The 22,997-nt window shown below is 39.7% G+C and overlaps 2 protein-coding genes across 8 annotated transcripts in view; one reads left to right on the top strand and one right to left on the bottom strand.

Annotated features, from left to right (window-relative positions):
- LOC127673894 (zinc finger protein 420-like) overlaps positions 1-22,997 on the bottom strand; it is a 261,819-nt gene that overhangs the window by 14,081 nt on the left and 224,741 nt on the right. For 4 of the 7 annotated variants that reach the window (XM_052169647.1, XM_052169648.1, XM_052169649.1 and 1 more), the window contains exon 2: positions 4,075-4,160. The gene's annotated coding sequence lies outside the window, so the exon portion shown is untranslated. Of the gene's footprint in view, positions 1-2,977; positions 3,037-4,074; positions 4,161-6,112; positions 6,380-22,997 lie in introns of those variants that run through there. The other 3 variants (XM_052169643.1, XM_052169652.1, XM_052169645.1) reach the window with 2 other exon arrangements.
- LOC127673908 (zinc finger protein 420-like) overlaps positions 6,467-22,997 on the top strand; it is a 75,817-nt gene continuing 59,286 nt past the window's right edge. Inside the window, 2 exon segments of the mRNA XM_052169690.1 lie at positions 6,467-6,661; positions 11,927-12,018. Coding sequence (XP_052025650.1) covers positions 6,582-6,661; positions 11,927-12,018 — 172 coding nt within the window. The 5' untranslated portion in view covers positions 6,467-6,581.

Below are 22,997 nucleotides of genomic sequence, written 5' to 3'. Positions count from 1 at the left end.
TACAAATCTAGCTTTACCTCAACTTCCAAAGCAGTTAAGTCCAAACAAAGATACACAAAGAAAAATCGCAGACCTGTTGCCAAGAATGGACATAGACAAAGAGATTGTCTCGAAATTACATGGGAATGGAATACAAGCAGATTTAATTCCAAGAATATGACACTCTTTAGCACCTATGAATTAATCAATGTAATACACAAATATGTAGATTCAGAAGAAACGTGACCATGTCAATAGATCCCTGAAAGGCCTGTAACTAAATATCACATATTTTCCTTATTAAAAACTCTGAAGAACATGAGAACCAGAGGAATATATCTGTGTCCAATGAACACAATGAGACAGAAACCTGAATCTAACAGTCCTCTTAATAAGCTACATAACTGAGATACAACCTCACTTTTTTTTCTTATACCAACAAGAAGATGCTTAGAATTCAGCAGAACATACAGTGTCTACAACTATCTTGGACCCTCACAGTGTCAAAAAAATGCTATACTTGCTTGGGCAAGAGGCCATGTTAAAAATGGCCATACCCAGATTTGGATCTGTGTGCTATCATCTCCAACTGTGAGGCAAGGCATGCCCAATGGTGTCATAGTGATTTTGTGGGCAACAGAAGGTTTTCTGGTTCTGAGGTCAGCCCCACAGAAGGAAATGCATGGACAATACTGGGAACCTGAACAAAAGCCAGTATACTGGAAAGGTTACAAGTCCTAGAAGGGCTTGACATTTGCTACATGTTCAAGCAGCCTTTACTTGGTTCTGTTCACACCACATCCTGGTACTTTCAGCCTTGGTACTAGAAACTGTTTTCATTCAACAACAGTTATGTAAAAATGAGACTTCTAACTGCTCAAATACTGAGAACCATTTGACTTCTTACTGCTTATGCTATAATAGGAATTCCATGTCCTCCATACCTAAATTGCAAAGAATATTACAGTAGAGAAAAGAAAATATTTTAAGAGCTGAACAATGGGGAAGTGGTACATAAACAAACAGTCTTGCTGTATGATATGACAGTTGGAATTATGGACACGAGACATCCTGGCTATCTGGACCAATCCTGGACAAAATCATTCATGGAATATGAGGAGTACAACTGGGAAGAAAACACGTCTAACCTAGGATGGGACAAAGGGCTAATGTAAGTGAATAAAGTGATGCAATAAATAAATATCAATACCTGTTAATTATAAAAAGTATACAATTTATACAAATAGGATGTTAAAGGAGATAAATGTCTTTTTTGCAGGAAGAACTTTTTATCATCCATATAAGTGCATAATTAGAAAAGTCTTAATACCATTTTCTAGCTATTTATTCAGTTAAACCTGAACAGTAAACAAATAGTATTTTTAAAAATAGCAAAAACCAAGACAGATCTTTAAAATGGAAACTTGAATACACTGAGGAAATTGAGAATGATGTGAGAAGATGCAAAACACATGCATACGAAATTGAATACATTATAGTGAAAATCTCAATGTTAAAGATTTACATGATTAACTTAAAACTCAAGAGAAGCTCCCCATGATTTACTTCGCAGATATGGTAAAAAAAAAGAGTCCTACATGGTAGCACAAAGATCATGAGAATGATGGGCAAACCCAGAAACATGGAACTAGCCTGAGTCACAGCACTTGTGATTTCAGACAATACTGCAGATGTACAAGGAGAAAAGCAGCACAGCAAAACACCCAGGCAATAAGGCAATCAGAAAAAGCCCAAGCATCTATGGCCAGCTGAATTTCACCAATACACCAAAAGTTATGTTACAAAATAGGCAGCCTTATCAACGAGTGTTGTATGGAAAAGTAAATAACATATATAAATTAATGAAACCAGGTCAAATTCAAAGAATTGGTGAAACTTACAGAAGAACACAAGGAAAAATAAATTCATATACAGACATAGGGGCCTAGTTTTTGAACATACCACCAATTATCAAAACATACAGGCTAGATGCAACCAAGAGGATTGCATGCAATTAAAAACTGGCATGGAAATTATAATAACTGAGTGTATGAAGAAACAGCCTACAGAATAAAGAAATTTATTACAAACATTTCATAGTTAATAAATAAAGCCCCAGATTTTCCCAGGTTTAAAAATAAAGCACAACGTAAATAATATTGTAATTAAAAGAAGCTAAAAGTCACAAAGAAATGCACATTTCATATACACTAAGATCTTCGAAGCTGGAGATAATGTAGGAGGAGGAACACAGAGAAACAGTGTCATAGTAATTCAACTCACTGAAGCCACCAGGCAACTAGTGTGCAACTTTGTGAATGATCAAACAAGAACCTAGAGAATACTGCAAAGTATCAATCAAATACAAAGAAACCTAGTAAGAGGAAAAAAGTGTCATAGAGAAAAATAAGGTGGCTTTATGTGTTTCTATGCTCCTTCAGAAGAAGAACAAGAATGTGAAAGAATATAGATAATATTCCCCAAACCAAACATGAAAATAGGATATAGTTTCTAAAGAAAAAGAAAAACACACTAAACTCAAAAATATATACTTTCTATGAAAATACTTACTTCAAATGTAAGGCTACAAAAGGTTAAGAGTGAAGAAATATTTTGTAAAGATTTGCTGTAAAGAGGGTTGGTCACAATCGTGGCAGGTAAGAGGAAAAGCCAGACATATCAACACACAAAACAAAGTGTATTACAAAGGATCAAATGTTCCATTTCTAGAAGGCTATAGACCAACATGAATGCATTTTACAAAACAGTGTCCACATACATGAAACAACAATGGCAGAACTGTAGGAAGCAGATAAACAGTGCTAAAGGAAGCTTCAAGGTCAGCTACACAGAAAGACAACCACGAACAACACAGAAAACCAGTAATGCCTAGCAGGGCTCCAGAGGATCATGCACACAAGAGAAGATGCTCAGTCTCCTCAGACTCCAAACAGCTCTACTGTGACCATGTCTTAGACATAGACCAAGTTCTACCAACCTAGTAAAGATCAATGTCCCAACAGTGTCTTCTCCAAGAACCCCACTGTCCTAGAATGCCTACATCAACAGTAGATAGAGAACAGAAAAACAGATTAAAAACACGTGAATATTGACTCAACACTTGCATGTTCTCATTCAGACAGTTGAGGAAATATAAAACATGTTTTTATTTTATGAAGATTGTTTGTACCAAGATCCTACAGACATGTTTTAAGTAAAAAAAATCTTCCTAAAATTTCTAAAATTGCAAGAAACCATAAGACTTCAAAAACTATAAGAGACAGGGGATACCCAGAGGTTATTTGAAAATATATAGCAGTTAAAGCTATACAAACCATGGGTTTTTACCATAAAGACAAGCCGGGCGGTGGTGGTGCACGCCTTTAATCCCAGCAGGTGGTGGTGCACGCCTTTAATCCCAGAACTTGGGAGGCAGAGGCAGGTGGATTTCTGAGTTCGAGGCCAGCCTGGTCTACAGAGTGAGCTACAGGACAGCGAGAGCTACACAGAGAAACCCTGTCTTGGAAAAAAAAAAAAAAAAAACCATAAAGACAGAACATAAGGTATTAATGGAAGGCAATGTAGATGCAGCTTTATAGTCTTGGCAGATATTAAGCATATCATATCAAAATCCTGCTGGCATTATTTTAGGAAATGGAGAGATTAACCATAAAAGATAAGAGTACTTAAAAAAAAAAAAAAAAAACTGCAAAATGCTCCAAAACCCTAAGAGCAGGAAAAACTAAGAGGCAATAACTGTTCTGACTAAAGAGTATACTAAAAATATAATAATAAAAATATGAAGGAGAAAATATCACAAATAAAAATATTGGTAAGAAGACATGATCAGTGATATGAACGGGAGGGAGACAAATCCCTAACATAAAAAACCAAATTAAATTACATTTACCTCTGTACATTAATTCTCACATAGAGAGTCTTTTAATACCTACAGTGGGAATATTCTGTATAATTCTCAGTGCAATTATCTAGAAACATTTGGAATGAAATAGAATCCAGCAAAACCAATCTCATGTCTTCTTTCTCCTGGGACTTGAGCCTGTCCCCATCCCTTCCTCAATCCCTCTAACATACCTGGATCCTGTGCTACAGTTTCCTCTCTTCACCATCCAGGGCTCTCAAGATTGACGGGGAGCTGAACGACCTGAGGAGTGTGACACCTGCATATGGGAAAGAGTCTTCAGAAAGCACCCAGAACTTCTCATGAAACAACAACAACAAAAAAAAATGATGCCTCCCAGAGGATAAACATGAAGGAGAGAGGAAATCTCACAAATAAAAATGTCTCCTTTCCTTTTCTTAAAATTTATTTATTATTAAATGTAAGTACGCTGTAGCTGTTTTCAGACACCCCAGAAGAGGGCATCAGATCTCATTACAGATCATTGTGAGACAACATGTGGTTGCTGGGATTTGAACTTAGGACTTTCAGAAGAGGAGTCAGTGCTCTTAACTGTTGAGCCATCTCTCCAGCCCAAAATGTCTCTTTTCATCTAATGATTTCACTTCACTCTGGAGATGTGAGTCTCACACAGCTCAGACACAAGCAGAGTCATTCTCCCAGGAATCCTGAAGAGGAGCTAGGGAGACTCCTATTGTCACCACAGAAACCAGATTGCTGCACTTCTCCAAAGGAAGTTTTCTGCAGGGCCAGCGAGATCTCAGCGTTCCCTCTCCTACAAGAAGTTCACAGTCATAACACTGAATAACAAACCTTACAATAAAAAACAACAGCTTGAACGGGGAGTGGTGGCGCACGCCTTTAATCCCAGCACTTGGGAGGCAGAGGCTTACCCCTCCTACAAGAAGTTCACAGTCATAACACTGAATAACAAAACTTACAATAAAAAACAACAGCTTGGACTGGGAGTGGTGGCGGACGCCTTTAATCCCAGCACTTGGGAGGCAGAGGCAGGCGGATTTCTGAGTTTCGAGGCCAGCCTGGTCTACAGAGTGAGTTCCAGGACAGCCAGGGCTACACAGAGAAACCCTGTCTCGAAAAACCAAAAAAAAAAGACAGCTTGGTCCCATATGTATGGGCAGAGTGCTTTTCTTCAATCACAGAGACCTTTTTTCTGATACAGGAGAGTGATCATAATAGTACAAAAGATTTCTAAAACTTTATACTGGGTTTTCTAATTATAAAAATAGTGTTGTCTAATACAGTCACATAGCAACACCTGGACCTAAGTGTACCATAAGAAATCAGCATATGTTGACACATTTCTGAATGCTTTGCAAACATCCTAAACTGCATATAACTCAGATGAAAAATTCATGCGTGGTAAAAAGTCTTCTTAGTAAATATTAAAGATTACAATCCTAACCATAGCAATACATAAAGTATATTTTCTTTGTAAAAAAAACCTGCCTGGGGACTGGAGAGATGGCTCAATGGGTAAGAACACTAACTGCTCTTCCGAAGGTCCTGAGTTCAAATCCCAGCAACCACATGGTGGCTCACAACCATTCGTAATGAAATCAGATGCCCTCTTCTGGTGTGTCTGTAGACAGCTACAGTGTACTTACATATAACAATAAATAAATAAATCTTTAAAAAATCTGCCAAGGTTCTTCATATGATTATTATATGTACAACTCTACTTAGCAGTGCAAAAGAAATTCTCTTGAATAAGTAATTACAAAACTTATTATTGTATTTATTAAAGTAAATACAAAACTTTGCAGGAGTTAGAAAACATGAATTAATTTACGTTCCATAAGCTTTGTAATTCACACAATAGCAAACAGCAGATAATGCAACTGCTCTGTCATTTTTAATGAGTTATTTTGTCACTGAATATTCTGGTAACTGTAGGATAAATGAAAAAACTCATGATTAAACCCCCAGTTCACAGGATCTCAACTTCCCGTCAATGGAAAGCTATCCACGACAGAATTGTGAGAGCAGCGTCCTGAAGAGCAGCTGCGGAAAACACACCCGTGCTCAGCTCCCTCCCGTTTATCACACACTCACACTTACTCACACACACACGCGCTGCTCCCTCCCGTTTCTCTCTCTCTCTCTCTCTCTCACACACACACACACACACACACACACACAAACACACACACACACACACACACGCACGCACACAGGGGCTGCTCTGACCTGGGAGGTTCCAGGGACGCCGGGCTGCGGTTCCCGCCGCTGCGCTGCTGCCTCTCCCAGGCCCGCAGCCGGGAAACCGGGTGAGGAGAGTTTTCCGGTTTCCGGAGGAAACTAGGGCCGAAAACCCAGCGCTCAGTTCGAGTTCGCGTGGATCGCACAGGTAGCAAGGGAAGAGGATTTCCACGTCATTCTGGCCTGGCTGTTCGGAGCTGGCGACTCGGAAAGAACGTAGCAGGTCGGACTCTGCAGGAGCAATTAAGGAAGTGCGCGCGCGGGCCCCAGGGGGTTCGGGCGGTCACGTGACCGGAACCGTGCCGCGCTGGGGGCGGGTCTAGGAGAGCTGCTCCTGCGATCCTAGCCTGGGAAACCCGTCACTCCGCTAGGTACCTGTTGGAGCCGCGTGTGTCTACTCTCACCGCCCGCGAGCTGCCCTGGCCTGGTGCTTTCCGAAATCCGTCAAGTGCCCCGGATGCGGTGTCCTGTGCTGGCCCGTGAGCGTCAGCAGCGCAGCGGCGGGGACCGCAGCCCGGCGACCCTGGAACCTTCCAGGTCAGAGCCGCTGCGGGCTGGGAACGGCGGGAGCGGAGCGGGGCCTCTTCCGTAGCCGCTCTCACAATTCTGTCGTGGATTTTCATCTTTGTCGGGAAGCTTGAGATCGTGTGAACTGAGTGCATCGTGGCGGTTTTTTTCTCATTTATCTTATGTTTAGCAGAATACTGTCCGAAAATAGTGTTGTGGGGGCATTCGCAGTACCTGTGCTTTCCACACGTGGTTCTCTTTGTTGCAGCAGTTAGAAAGCTTCTCGAACTTCAATTCATCCATGCTTTCTTGACTCCCTTGCCCCATCATTCGCCTACTCAGGAGAGTGGCCTATGGCCTGGGGAATAGGCATCCCCAGAGAGCTTTGTATTTTTAATGATTGTTTTAGCAATTTTCCCTTATTTATATAAAATTGAAGTTAGCCGTTTAAAACCGTGAAGACTTGTGTTGGAATTTGAATGCAACATGCCTTAAATATGTAGATTGCTTTTGGTAGAATGGCCTTTTTAAGGTCTTTTTCCACTTCTTGATCCATGAGCATGGGAGATCTGTCTGTCTTCTAATATCTTCTTTCATTTCTTCATAGACTTGAAGTTTTTATTATACATGTCTTTCACTTGCTTGCCATCAACATATGTTATATTATTTGAGAGTATTATAAAAGTATTGTTTTCCTGATTTTTGTTTTTAAAATCCATTTGTCAGGGCTTTTTTTTTTTTTTTTTTCAGAGACCTTTTGGAGAAGTGCAGCAGTCTGGATTCTGTGTGTCAGAAGAGTTTTCTTGTAGTCTTCCTTGCTCCTACTCAGAATTCCTGGGGGGGAACTCTGCATTTGTGTGAACTGTTTATACTGTAGTTTTTAAGAAAACTTGAAAATAGGGAAGGTGATGTTAATGATTACAGTCATAACTTTGGTGCTTTATAATGTATATTTTCTGATTCAGTCAGATGTGTACTGGTTCCTCAGATGACTAATATCTACAAAGCTTGCCATCATCATATGTTATATTATTTCAGGTATTGTTTCCTGAGTTTTCTTGTTAAAATTCATTTGTCATTTTTATATAAGAAGGCTATTGGTGTCTGTGCATTAATTTTGTATTGAGGTATTTTGGGGGGAAATTTTTTTCAGTTGTGTCAGTTCCCTGGTGGAATTTCTCAGGATATGTATATCTATATATAGTCATATCCTTTGCAAATAAGAGTTTGACTTCTTCCTTGGTAATCTAAGGTTTACCTTCTTGATCTCCTTGAGCTGTTTTTCTTGTTCTTGCTAAGAATTCAAGTACTATTATAAAATAGATATGGAGAGAATGAACAGCCTGGTTTGTTGCTGATTTCAGTGGAATTGCTTTCAGTTTCTCTTCATTTAATTTGATCTTGGCTCTAGGCTTGCTGTAACCTGCCTTAGATATATTTAGGTATGTCTTTTGTATATTTTAGCTCTACAGGACTTTTATGGTGAAATGTTGTTGGATTTTGTCACAGGCCTTTGTGCAGGTAATAAAATGATAATTTTTTCCAGTTTGTTTTATGTGGTAGATTATATCTACTGATATATAATTTTTTAACTGTCTTCAGACACATGAGAAGAGGGTGTCAGATCTCATTATGGATTGTTGTGAGCCACCATGTGGTTGCTGGGATTTGAACTCAGAACCTTTGGAAGAGCATTGCGCCATCTCTTCAGCCCCATATTTACTGATTTTTGTATGTTCAACTATCCCTTCATCTCTGAGACAAATCCTGCTTGGTTATGGTTGATGTACTGACGTGTTCTTAAGTTATCTTTGCAAATACTTTTATGAGTATTTTTTCAAGTATGTACTTAGGGAGTATTCTTAAAATACTCCTTTTTAGTTGCATCTTTATGTGGTTTGGGTATCGGTAATTGTGGCCTCATAAAATTAATTGTTCTTCTGTTTCCTTTGGAATAATTTGGAGTTCTAATTTTAACTGTTCTTTGAAAGTCATAGAATTCTGGGCCAATTCCATCTGGGTGGCAGACTTTTAATAACTGCTTCTATTTCACTAGGGGTTAAATAGGTCTGTTTGGTTATCTGATGTTGGTTTTTACTTTAAGATGTGATACCTATTGATTAACCTATATGTTTCTTTTAGATTTTTAAAATTTGGTAGAGTAGAGGTTTTTAATGTTTTATGATTCTCTGGATTATGTCTGTTGTTATATCCCCATTGTTCTGTCTGATTTTGTTAATTTATACATTTTTCTCTCATCCTTATAGTTACTTTGGATAAGCTTTGTTCTATTTTGTTCGGTTTTTTTTTTTTATGAATTTTTTCTTTGATTCTTGTCTTTTTCTCTGTGTCTCTATTGATTTCAGCCCTGACTTTGATTATTCCTTGCTCTCTACTCCTCTTGGGTGTGATTACCTTTTTGTGTTTGAGAGTTTCCGTTTCCTGCTCAGTTGCTAATATAACATCTGTGCAGGTTTAGTTTCTTTCTTATTTCTGTCTTAATCTATATTTAATGATATAGAGTTGTTCACTTTCCATTTGTTTGTGAGTATGGTATAAATGAATTCCTTAAGACTGAACCAAATACACTGTTTATTTCTGCATCTTAGACAACCACAAGCTTCTCCATAAAGTACTGAGTTTCAAAAGGGATTTTCTGTTCTGCATGTTAGAGCTCCTTTAGCGTGCTCGCCAGTAGACAGTGTTCTTGCCAAGGCAGCACTATCCCAATATCAGCATCTAGTAATGAAAGCTACAGCACAGGATGAATTCTGCACTAGGGTTCCATTGAGAGGTCACTGATTTCTATAGACTTCCCCATGAGGCTCACATATTGGGAGACAGTGTCCTAGTAGATCCAGTTGAGGTCTGGGCTCTCAGAAAGCATGCAGAGAAAGCTGTGGGGGGGCGGGGGGGCTGGCTGCCTGAATCTCTATGGGACTGAAGGGTCTCCAAGGGGCAGGGATAGGAGAGTGAAGGGGAACAGAAAGTAATTGGATGGACTCCACAAAGGTAATTAAGGAAGAGAAAGCCCAGCCTGAAAAAGTTTAGAATTTCTGGAATAGGTTTGTCTTGTGCAGGACTAAGAGAGCGGCTCCAAAGGTCCAGGCCAGAGTGACAGGAAAATCCACCATTCCCTTTACTCCCTGGGTAAGCCATATGTTCCCTAACTGCAGACATTTTACCCAGGACTGGTTCTGTCCGGAAACTCCCAAACTATTGAAAGATGCAGTTTCCTGGCTGTGGGAGGAGAGTCAGCACACACAACTGAGCTGCAGCAAGATCCACAGCTGGGTGGTCCTGGAACCTCCCAGGTCAGAGGGAAGCAGGGCTGTGTTTTCCACAGCTACTCGTAAGGAAGCAGCTCTCAGCTCTCACAGTTCTATTGGGGATGTCTTGTCATTGTCAAGAAGCTTGAGATTCTATGTCTCAGGATTTAATGTGATTTTTCCATTTGTCTTATGGTTGCTAGAGTTTTTGTGTTTTATGAAAAAAGAGAACAAGCTAAGGATATGTTTATTAGGAGCAGGTATGTTGAGGTAGAGGGGTTCCTTAGCCCTCAGCAGGCCCATACTGAGGCCTCCCTTTCCCCTGAGGTATATCCATACAGCAGGTATAGTATAGAGCCATATGACAGGTATAGTATAGACTAGAGTTTATTTAGGACATGGAAAGGAGAGTTGAGCAGGGAGTGTGGGGTGGAGGTGGAGAAGGGAGAAGAGGCCAGCCATGCACACATGGAGAGAGGGAGAACAGGGTTCAGGAAGAGAAGAGTTAGAATAAGAAAGTGAGGAGAGGGCAAACAGCCCTTTATATAGTAAACCAGGCCTACCTGGCTATTGCCTAGAAGGAATGCTAACTAATGGTTTCCAACATTATATCTTAGGGCATTTGCAGTAGGTGTAGTTTGCAGAAGGATTTGTCTTTACTACAGTAGTTACAAAACTTGAATTAAAATTCTTCTTTGCATTTTAACTCCCCCATTCACTGTTTGCCTATGCAAGAGTGGCCTTTTACAGGAAAATAGGGATCCTTAGGAAGTTTTGTAGATACTAGTAATAAGAGGAACCAGTGCAGATTTGAGTGACTCAGAAAGTGAGGGTCCAGACTGAACCAGGATGTGAATGGAAAGAGAGAGGAGTTGGACAAAGGAAGAGAAGGGAAGAGAGAGCAGGGGGCAAGAAAGGAAGCAGGAGCCAAGAAAGCACCTAGTCAGAGTTGTCCACTTTGATATTTTGGTTTGCCCCAGGACTATGGACTGAGGTGCATATTTTACATATCAAAGCAGACCTAACCTCCAGGTTCTTCCTGCCTGAGAGACCCTGCCCTCAACACTGAAATTTCCAGTTCAGGGACTGGATTGCTCTTCCACTAGGGGCTCTTCCCTATATAATCCACATATGTTGCGCTCTCTCTCTCTCTCTCTCTCTCTCTCTCTTTCTTCTTCTTCTTCCTCCTCCTGCTCCTCCCCCTCCTTTTCTTCTCTCTATAAGCCTGCTCTTTCTCTCATGCTCCCCCTCCCCTCCTCTGGCAAGTGAACTCACCATCAGTCATTGGGGCCAGTGAACTCAACAAGGCCAGCTTCCCAGTAAATCTGCTTTTATTATATTCTAATCTGGTTACAATTGGCTGATTACACCAGTGGAGAAAATATGACATTTGTCTTATTTTCTCTTTCCTTCCTGTTAGATATGTTAATAGGCACCTGAGGTAGCAGTTCATCTGGAGTTTCTTTGAGACCTAATAAAGTCTTTGCCAGCCTGGTAAACATGCTGTAAGAAAATCACATCTTCCTAATCTATTTTTTTAACTAGAAAATCCAGTATTAACACAAAATTAGAGATTACTTTTTGAATAAATATGATTGCTCACTTATATTAGTAAAAGAAAGCACTGTGCCCATGCACACGTGGCCAAACCGCTTTATTTTCATTTCATGATTTGTTGACTATGGACTTCTTGCAGGATTGGAAATGCCTAGACCCTGTAGTCAGGACCTTTTTCAGAGACCTCACTTTGGTGGAGTGCAACAGTCTGAATTCTGTAGGTCAGAATAGTTCTTGAAGTCTTCCATGCTCTTCCTCAGAGTTCAGAGAAAAACAACTCTGAGTGTGAACTGTGTGTGGGAACGAGTCTGACATCTCATAGAATAAAGTGAAATCCTTATAATAAAAGAGACGTTTGTCATATTTTCTCTTTCTTTTATGTCTGACCTTTAGGCAGATGTGAACATCTTTCATTTTTGTTCCATGAAAAGTTCAAGGTGCTTTCTGAAGAATTTCTTCCCATATGCAGGTCTCCCACTGCTCAGCCAATCAGCTCACCTCTGAATGAGAACCAAGAGCCCTGGGTGATGAAGACAGAGGAGATTGTAGCAAAGGATCCAGGTATGTTTGAGGGATTGAACAAGGTATGGTGTGGTTGTCAGGTGATAGTAGGAAGAGGATATGGCATGAAATTGCATTTGTCAGTTTCTCTTTAATTAAAGAGTCTAGACAGTTTCACTGAGAATCATTATATGTGGTAATGTAGATTTCCAGTTATAGGTTGCACAGGAAGGAGTGGGTTATTCTCAGTATTTGGTTAGTTTTGAGACTCTGAAATGACTGTTGCTCATAGAAAATAAGGTTTCTTTAATCCAGATTAAAAGCAGGCTATGGCTATGGGTATAAATCAAGACATTAGAACATGTAGGAAATGTCAGTATTGAATTCCCTTCTAAGGTCCATGATCTTCCTTGGCTTTTTTTTTTTTCTTAATTGTGGACTAATTGATGTATTTACTGTGTTGAGTTAGTTAGAGAGAATAATTGTAGTTTAATTTTTTTTATACTTTATATTTTAGCTTTTTGTCTCTTTGTCTTTATTTTTCTGGGATATGTTCCTTCTGTCCTCACATTCTTTGGAGCTATTATACTGAGCAAATGTCATATTTTACCACAGGGTTTTCATGTATCTATTGACATAGTCATTGTTCTTCTCCCACTACGTCTACATCGTGATCTCTGACATGGATTAGTTTGGAAATGTTGAAACAGTCTTGTGAACTCCGCTTTCCTTCCATTTCAGTATAGCTTAAGAGACTCTCATGTCTGCAAATCATGGCACCTGCTCTGTGGTTTTTCTTTCATATCTTTGTTTTGGCTTACCTATTTCCTAGATAATTTTTTTTTTTTAAGGAGCATCTCTTTGGCTGTAATGTCTTATTTTTCCAGTTGTACTGGCTGGTTTTGTGTGTCAACTTGACACAGGCTGGAGTCATCACAGAGAAAGGAGTTTCAGTTCGGGAAATACCTCCATGAGATCCAACTGTGAGGCAGTTTCTCAATTAGTGATCAAGGGGGAGGGCCCCTTGTGGGTGGTGTCATCCCTGGGCTGGTAATCTTGGGTTCTATAAGAGAGCAGGCTGAGCAAGCCAGTAAGAAACATCTCTCCATGACCTCTGTATCAGCTCCTGCTTCGTAACCTGCTTGAGTTCCAGTCCTGACTTCCTTTTGTGATGAACAGCAATGCAGAAGTGTAAACTGAATAAACCCTTTCCTCTCCAACTTGCTTCTTGGTCATGATGTTGTACAGGAATAGAAACCCTGACTAAGACATGTCTAAACTGGCTAGCACCCTTAGTATAAAATCCAGGACAGTCTCAGTTGGTTTTTGTTTTAGGAATGTTAGTGAACTGGTCTCTCCAGGCCCTATGGACAAGGGGCCCAAATGGTCCCAGGCCTAGAGTGCATATAAGTGAGCCTATTCATAGCAGCCAGCAAGGAGTAAGGCTTGTGAGTCTCTATGGAGAAGTCACCCTGGCTGAACAGCAGTCATTCCAGTTTACTAATTGAATGGGGTGAGGGGCTTGTTGTACGCCTATTTGTTGAATATGTAATTGTAATTCATTTTTCCTAGCTTGTATGTGACAGTCATCTCGGAACAGTGTTACCCACTGTACAACAGAGGACCAGAGAGAGTAGATTGGCATATATGTCTCCAGCCTTTGGGGGTTAAAAGGCTGCCCCTCAGTTCCAACTATTTGTCCCAGATTGACTCCCTCAATCCTATCTCCTCTTTTGCTCCTTACCTCATCCTCCAGTTCCTAGCCATCCTTAGCCCCAGTCTCTGCCCACTGCCCCGCCACCAACCTAATTCTGTTCTCATCTATACTCTAAAGGATACCTATATGTCCTGTAGACCTCTATGGATCTGTGGACGTAATAGGTTGATTACCATTAACATAAGAACTTAATATCCACTTCTAAGAGAATGCATAGTATTCTTTCTAGGTCTGAGATATCTCACTCAGGATAATTTTTTTTCTAGTTCCATGCATTTGCCTGCATATTTCATTGTGCTACTTTTTCAAACTATGTTTTATTATTAATTTATTTACATCCCAATGTTCTACCCTCCTCCTGTCCCTGAGGCATCATGTCTGTCTCTACAGAATTAGGCCAGTCCTCTGACTATGCCAGACAAGGCACTCCTGTTACATATGTGCCTGGCGCCTCAGACCACCAGCCAGTGTAAGCACTTTAGTTGATGGCTTAGTCTCTGGGAGCTCCCAGTGGTCTAGTTTTATTGACACGGATTTCTTCTTATGGAGTTGCCATCCCCTTTAGTTCTTTCAGTCCTTCCCCTAACTCTTCCATAGGGGTCTTCGACCTCAGTCCAGTGCTTGACTGTGAGAATCTTCATCTGTCTCAGTCTGCTGCTGGCCGTGCTAGGCTCCTGTCTAAAGCACAACATAGCAAGAGTAATAGTGTCAGGGTTTAGTGCCTGCCCATGGGTTGGATCCCATGTTGGGCCGGTCATCGGTCCGCCATTCATTCATTCTCTGCTCCGATTTTGTTCATGCTCTTCTTTTAGACAGGAAGAATTCTGGAGGTGGGTTGGTATCCCCATCTTTCTGGAGGTCATGTCAACAAAGGTCTTGTTAATGGAATCAGTAGTGGAAAGGGAGACAACAGAATCTGATGAAATACTCTTACTACCAAACTGGAAAATGTAGATGAAATGGATGATATTCTAGATAGATAGCACATACCAAAATTAAATAAAGATCAGGTAAACTATCTAAACAGTACCATAATTCCTAAGGAAATAGAAGCAATTTTCAAATCCTATCAGCGGGGAGGGGGTTGGGGAGCCTAAGGCCAGATGGTTTTAGTGTAGAATTCTACCTGGTCTTCAAAGAAGAGCTGATGCCAATACTGGTTAAATTATTCCACAACAGTAGATACAGAAGGAACACTGCCTAATCCATTCTATGAGGTCACAGTTACTCTCATACCTTTTGTTATCCATTTCATTTAGATATTTCCATTTTGTTGGAAAAGGGATTTTTAAAGTATGTCTTATCATTCTCTGGATTTCCTTGATATATCTTGTTGATTTTTGTTACAGAACCAGTTTTTTGTCTTCACTGATTCATACTCTATGTGTCTGTTTTATCAATTTCAGCCCTGCATTTTATAATTTCTTACTGTCTACTTCTCTTGGATATGATTATTTTGTTTGTGAGAGAGTTTTCAGTTGTGCTGCTAATGTGCTAGGAAGAGATCTCTCCATTAGCTTCTTCTGTCTTGACCCATTTTTAATTCAATATTCACTTGCCATGTGTTATAACCATTATGTAACTGAATTCTTTAAGGATGTGACAAAATATACTATTTTGTCATCTTAGACAGCCACAAGCTTCTACCAAAACTTGAGATTTAACAGTGGACTTTCTGTCCTTCCTATTAGAGCAAATTTAGTGTGCTTCCAAGAAGACAAACTTGTTTGTGACTTTGCACAACCACAATATGACCATCTAGTGGTGAAAGTCGTACAAGGCAGGATGAATTCACCTTTAGGCTGTGGGCAGTGGGCTGAGAAACCACTGATTTCTTTCTTTTTTGTTAAGATTCATTTTTTTTTTATGTATATGAATATACTGTAGCTGTATAGATGGTTGTTGGAAATTGAACTCAGGACCTCTCCTTTTCTTCAGACAAATCTTATACTAATAACACAAGAAGAATATCAGGCCCAGGTAACCAGCACCTGATTAGGGACCAGGTTGGAAAGATGGATTTTCTTGTCACTTAGGCCTGGATCTTTGTTTTGGAGCAATTCTCCCTAGACCCAACAACTGGTTCCAGCCAGGTAAACACCCATACACACCAAATTAAATTACATAAATCTTAACAAAAAGAAACAGTAAACAAGCTTGAGGTACTTTATAATGATCCAAGTTAACAGTACAGGAAAGAATTTGGAGGTGTCTGCTAGCATGAGAATTAAGTGTGGAGCCTGGATAAATGAGTACCAATGACCAAACTGAAGAAATAAATGTCAAGTCAGTGATATGCACTGGTTTTTATCATTTGGAGAATTTCTTTTATGAATACGTCATGTGTTTAATCAAATTCACCACATCATCCTCAGCTGCATTAACTCAGTCACAATCCCATAATGCTTCTTCGTATCTCCTTATTCACATTTTTTAAAGTAATGGATCTATTTATGTTTACATGTGTGAACCACATCTCTGAATTACCTGTGATATTTCCAGTAGTGGTGTAATGCCTTTCACTCAGGCTGGGATTTGAGCTGTGTTAATAATCTACAGTGTTTTTACCTGTAGGCACAGCTGGAATTGGTTGTGCAATGACATTTCATATGAGAGGTTTCGAAATTAGATCAGCTATGCTGGTGAAGTTTTATCATAACCTTGAGTCACATGGTAAAGTGAGCATGTTCACATAACACCAATGGGTGGCCTAGGAAAGTCACCATTGAACAAGGCAGGGGTCAGAGACACAGCTGCCATGGAGGCAACTCTGGAACTTCCAAGGGCAGAGGAAGTGAAATGATGCGAAATAGGCAATAACAGGGCCAAAGGAATAATTAGTTCTTTGGTACAGCTCATCAGAACTAAGGAATAATTAGTTCTTTGGTATAGCTCATCAGAACTCAAGAGTCTAAAATTCTGCTGCAGCTATCTTAACTCTGTTAGAAGTTTATAGATCATGTGAACTAGGTTTAGCCTGATGTTTTCATGCATGTTATGATTTTGAGGATAGTCACAGGAGGATTATGTGCTAGAGGATTTGCCTTACCTATTGTCTGAAAACATGGTTCTCTGGGACATTGTGGCAATAGCAAAGATCCTAGAGTTTATCTCCATCTAATATTTCTAACTCTGTTCTTTTCCAATTTGCCTATTCGAGGGAGTGGCCTTTCCCCCAGGTGATGTGGCATCCCCAGAGAGATTTTCGGATAATCATCACATAAGTAGCTACTGTAGATTTGATTGCATCTGGAGGTATATTTTAGCAAGCTTTAAAGGTATAGTTGTAAACATTAACCTTTACTAAGAAAATTTTTCTGCAGTTAATTTTCTGGGATTTATATGCATTCCAGAATGCAAATACCATATCAGAATATTGAAAAATGTTGTTTCTTATGGTTAGTGCTTAATATTGCACCTCAGAGACTGGAATAGTGAGTGCATATGCATGCTCTGAGATGGTATCAGGTCACACTGTTTTTACTGTTACTATATATACTATAGGTTGGGGCAAAATTCTCATCTGTTAATCATCTAAGAGCTCTGGATGGTAAAGAGGGGGACCCAGATATGTTAGAGGGATTGAACAAGGGATGAGATGGGCCTCAAGTGATAATAGAAAGAGAACATGAAATTCATTTTGTCAGGTTTTATTTCATTACTGATTCTGGAATTTTCACTGAGGAAATTGTACATATGGTAACACGGCTTTCTCATAGTAGGTTTACAGTAAGCAGTCATTTTCTCTCAGTGATTGATTCGTTTTGAATCTCTTAAATAATCTGTTCCCCATTGAAACTAAGTTTCTTTAACCCCAACTGAAAGTAGCAACACACTATGTATGTGCTAGAATGCATCAGGTTTTCTTCTAAGTCATATTACATTTCTTATCTTTTGGCAATGGTCCCTATGTACCCTTTTTTTCCCTTGGTTTTTGTTTTTGTTTTATCTCTGGAGCTACCCTCAGAATGAACCAGAAAGCCTTCTTTTACTCATAGAATAGTCCTGACAGTATGACAGCAGTGAGTATGCCTTGCCTGACTGATTGGGATTGAAGCACATGGAATCTAAATCTAGGTATGGACACTGATAACTCTGCTTCTTGCCCCAGTCTGCATAGCTGTTTTTAACACTATGAAGGCTGCCACCAGGGAGTCCAAGATATTTGTACACAGTATGAATGGTTTGATCTGAGTCATTTTTTCTCAAGAAAGTCCACTTGCTCTCAGACTCTGCTATATTGACCCCTTGAAATTTTCCTCTGTCCTTGAAATGTGTACTCACTGGTAACACAGTGTTGAGTTAGTCCGGATTAGAGGAGAGGAGTTCCAATTGCCCTTTATTGTACCTTTTTCTTTAGCTGTGCTTCTCTTTGTCGTTATTATTCTGACGCATGTTCCTTCTGTTCTCACAGTCTTAGGATTTTTATACTCAGCACGTGTCTTACCTTACTTACCACAGAGCTTTCATGCGTCTGTTAACATGATCATTTTTCTTCCCTCACTGCTTCTACATGTTGTGTTTCTCACATTCATTAGTTTGTAGGTGTGGAAAGAGTCTTACATTCTGGTGTAAACCTAGCTTTCCTTCCATTTCCATGGAATTTAGAGACAATCTCTATGTCTGTGTACGTCCTGACAACTGGTCTATGTGTTGTTTTTGCAAATAGTTGTTTGAGCTGCCCTGCTTTTGACATTGAGGTAAAGCCTGCTTTGTGTGATTTATTTCTAGTGTTCTTCTTTACGGTTTAGGGAATATTCGCCTTTGACATTCTTCTTTTGACAGTGTTAGGTTTTTCTAAAAAAGGAGAATTCCATGCTAATCTGTCCAGTCCTTAGTCACTGTTAGAGGAAGCTTCTTGTTTCAATCTAAACAATTGCTTGATGCATGCTGTAGTTTTGTAATACAGGAGATTGATTTTTTTCACTTTTTCTAAGAACTCACATTTCTTCAATTCTGATTTATTTGTGTATGTCTTTCCCCAACACTGCATAATGTAATGCTGACATCATTGCCATACATTGCCTTGCCCCGTTTTTTTATGTCTAATTTATATACATACAGAGTTACTCTATTAGTTTAGAGTAGGTGAACAATGCTTTGTCAATACTTTAGTCTCTGCATAGAGACAAGTTTTTTGTGTTGAATGACTATATTATCTTTACATCTATTTCATTAATTTCTACATGACCTTACTAATATCTTTGTACATACTAGTTAAGATAGACTGCTTTTCACCTTTTTTCAGCTTGGGGACAAATAATTGTGGACAAGTATCCATCCCAACCAGTGTCTCTTGCTGCCAAACTTTTCAATGTGTCTTTGTTACCTCACTTCTGTGTCATTGTCTTTCCTGACCTGGCACTATAAGAAAAGGTCCTTGGTGCTCCATGAAATTTGTCTCACAGATCTGTGATTTAGGTCTCTATAGCAGGTAATTAGGCACAGTTAAGAACAAGAGATATAGCTCAGCAGTTATGGGCTTGTTTTTTGTTCTTCCAGTTTTCAGTTTCTATTCCCTATACCTCTGCCTTGGGACTTTATATTTATCCACACGTCAGGTTGATAGGCCTCTTTGGCCTGCTGTAGGCTCTGTTTTACATGACATGCACATACCGACGTTTCAGAGTCCTATGTGACCCTGGAAGGGGTGGTGTGACACGGTTTTCTGTCCCTAGAGCAGAGCATGTGGGACCTAGGCAGCCACATGATTCTGAACAGAAAAGAAGGGTAAAGGCATTTTTCTCATGGGTTTCTCATGAAACCTCCCCACTGTGCCACATCTCATGTGTTTCTCATGAAACCTCCCCACTGTGCCACATCTCATGGGTTTCTCATGAAACCTCCCCACTGTGCCACATCGGGCCCCCGGAAAAACCCTGTCTTGATTTTTCTGCCCTGTTACTCATGTTTTCATCCCATTTGTCCTTCTTGTATTTCATGTGTACTTGGAGGCAGGTTTTGAATGTGTAGCTAGGCTGTCATATATTCATAATTCCAACTGCCATGGTATATAATAGTGGATTTATATAATTCACTCCCCTTCCTTCAGCTCTTACAGCCTTCTCCCCACCCCACTTCATTCTTACTACCCAGAAGTCTCTGAAATAAGGCTTTCAGGAGCACCAGGCTATGGTGTAAGTAAAATAATTTCAAGGAAATTCCAGTATTCTAGCATGTAGCAGTACATCAGTCATAGATTCTCGTCCTGGACCTGTGATTTTTCCAGTCATTGACTTTTAGCTGGTGTCTAGTCCCAGCCATGTCTTTCCTTTATGGGCTGACCTTACTTCAAACTAGAAAGGCTTCTGTTAATTACAAAAATTTTGGCACTATTCCTCTGGTGAGCATGCTTTGCTGGACAGGATGGTGTTGCAGCACTAGGAGGCAGCATCTGAGGAGAACCACTGATGATTGTTTTTGCCCAGCAGCTTACAGAGCTCTTTTAGCAATATGAATGGTACACCAGCATATCCAGTACATTTTCAGACAGTGCGTGGTCTGCCGACTTCTCAGCGTCTTCCCCAGGGATGGAGAAAATCAAGTGCTATTTCCTTGTAGGTTTGTTTTGTTTTTTGATTTTTTGAGACAGAGTTTCTCTGTGTAGTCCTGGCTGTCCTGGAACTCACTCTGTAGACCACGCTGGCCTCGAACTCAGAAATCTGCCTGTCTCTGCTTCCCCAAGTGCTGAGATTACAGCCACCACTGCCTGGCTCCTTGTAGTTTTATATAGCTTATTAGGAGTATTTTCAGATTTAAGCTTTCTTGTGGAATATTTGTATTTTTGTTGTTGTTGTTGTTATTGTTGTTTGTTTTTTGGTTTGGTTTTTTGTTGTTGTTGTTGTTTGGTTTTTTGGTTTTTTGGTTTTGTTTTTTTCGAGACAGGGTTTCTCTGTATAGCCCTGGCTGTCCAGGAACTCACTCTGTAGACCACGCTGACCTTGAACTCAGAAATTCGCCTGCCTCTGCCTCCCAGAGTGCTGGGATTACAGGCGTGCGACACAACCGCCCGGCTATACTTGTAGTTTTTGAATTGAAGAATTGTGTTTCCCAAATCATGAAATTTGGGAAAATATGTCTTCCTCTTTCTCTTATTTAACACATCGAAAATGTTATGTCTTACTTGCTCTTTTGTTCTTTGTAAGCACTGTTGCACTGTGATAAATTATTGTTGGCATAGCCTATCCTTGTCTTGCTTCTGTGTACAGTAGAATAATGACAGCTGTCTTCAAATTTTGTAAAGACAGATTCAGGATGTTGGCTGCTATCTTGATTCTGATGAGTTATGTCCCTTCTAGCATCACATTCTTTCTAAAATGCTTTCATATTGAGTCAATATGCTATTTTGCCCCATGTCTTTCATGGATAAATTGACAGGCATGTGTGGCTTCTGTCACTGAATTTCACATATTTTGTGCCTTAAATTATTTGGTATGTGGGTGCTGCTGAAATAGTTTTGCATCCTTGGCATTAAATCAACTTGTTCCCATACTGGATCCATTAGAGAGAATCTCTTTGTCAATGTGCATCCTTGCAACTGGAACTGGTCTATGATTTTTTTCTTTGAAAAAAATTTTTTTTCGCTCATCTGCTTTTTATATCAAGGTAAAGCTGACTTTGTATGCAATATTCTTTTTTGTTGTTTTTTTTTGTTTTTTTTTTTTGTTTTTTTCGAAACAGGGTTTCTCTACATAGCCCTGGCTGTCCTGGAACTCACTCTGTAGACCAGGCTGTCCTCGAACTCAGAGATCCGCCTGTCTCTGCCTCCCAGAGTGCTGGGATTACAGGCGTGTGCCACCACCGCCTGGCTAATATTCTTTTTTTTAATATATATTTTTATTTTCTATATTCTTTGTTTACATTCCAAATGATTTCCCCTTTCCAAATTTCCCCCTCCCCATATGTCCCATAAACCTTCTCTCCACCCATTCTCCAATCACCTCTCTCCTTTTTCTCTGTCCTGATACTCCCCTCCAATGCTAGATCAATCTTTTCCAGGATCATTACCCTCTCCTTACTTCTTCATGGGAGTCATTTGTTATGCTAATTGTGCCTTGGGTATTCAGAGCTTCTGGGCTAATTAATATCTACTTATCAGAGATTGCATTCCATGTTATTCTTTTGTGATTGGGTTACCTCACTTAGGATGATATTTTCCAGATCAAACCATTTGCCTAAAAATTTCGTGAATTCATTGTTTTTAATTGCTGAGTAGTATTCCATTGTGTAAATATACCACATTTTCTGTATCCGTTCCTCCATTGAGGGACATCTGGGTTCTTTCCAGCTTCTGGCTATTATAAATAAGGCTGCTATGAACATAATGGAGCATGTGTCTTTATTGCATGCTGGGGGATCCTTTGGGTATATGCCCAGGAGAGGTATAGGATGGTCCTCTAGAAGTGTCATGTCCAGTTTTCTGAGGAACCGCCAGACTGATTTCCAAAGTGGTTGTACCATCTTACAACCCTACCAGCAGTGGAGGAGTGTTCCTCTTTCTCCACATCCTTGCCAACACCTGCTGTCTCCTGAGTTTTTAAGTTTTTAAGTATTCTTGGTGCAGCATTATTACAGCTTTTTCTGAACAAACTGGAGAATTCATTGCTGAGTTTGTCTAGTTCTCAGTCATTCTTATTGGAATCTCTATCAGCACTTGCTAATTGCCTAGCCTAGTTGTGTGACATAAAACATTGACATTCACTTGTTTCTAGAAAATCATCCCTTTCCTCTTCAATTCTCTTTAATTTTGTGTGACTCCACAGCATGTCATATATCTGCTATTTCTCATTGTCATACTAAACTACTTGGACAGTGGCATAGAAAGAGACCTTCTAAGTGTCCATTAAATCTCTGGACAATTATATGATATGACAGAAATATAAGGGCTACTTGATACATAAAAAGAGCTTCATATATACTATATATCATGGTCATGACAACTTTGTATATTAATAGTATTTGATTATTCAGAATGAGTCCTTATTTTTGAGACGTGTAAAAATATGCATATATGTATGTACCTATACAAATATTTGTATGGCTGCATGTATATGTGTATGTATAGGAATATATGATAGGAGTCCCATATTACACATTCTTAACTGTCATGTAGAACTATAAGGGTTATAATCGTAGATGAAATCCATTAACAGCCAGGAACTGAAGGATCTCACTGGAGTCATATTTATTGCTGATTGAGAACCTGAGAACTGCCCTGAAGAATACCAAGACACAATGCGTGTCCAGGAAGATGCTTTCAACAGTGATGGGATTTTGATGGATCTGACATTGACTGAATCATCCCAAGGGGATACCCTGAAAT

The sequence above is a fragment of the Apodemus sylvaticus genome, chromosome 23 (assembly GCF_947179515.1).
Source record: "Apodemus sylvaticus chromosome 23, mApoSyl1.1, whole genome shotgun sequence".
Classification (NCBI taxonomy): Eukaryota; Metazoa; Chordata; class Mammalia; order Rodentia; family Muridae; genus Apodemus; species Apodemus sylvaticus.
Note: the sequence above shows the minus strand (reverse complement) of the source record. Positions and strands in the feature narration are given on the sequence as shown.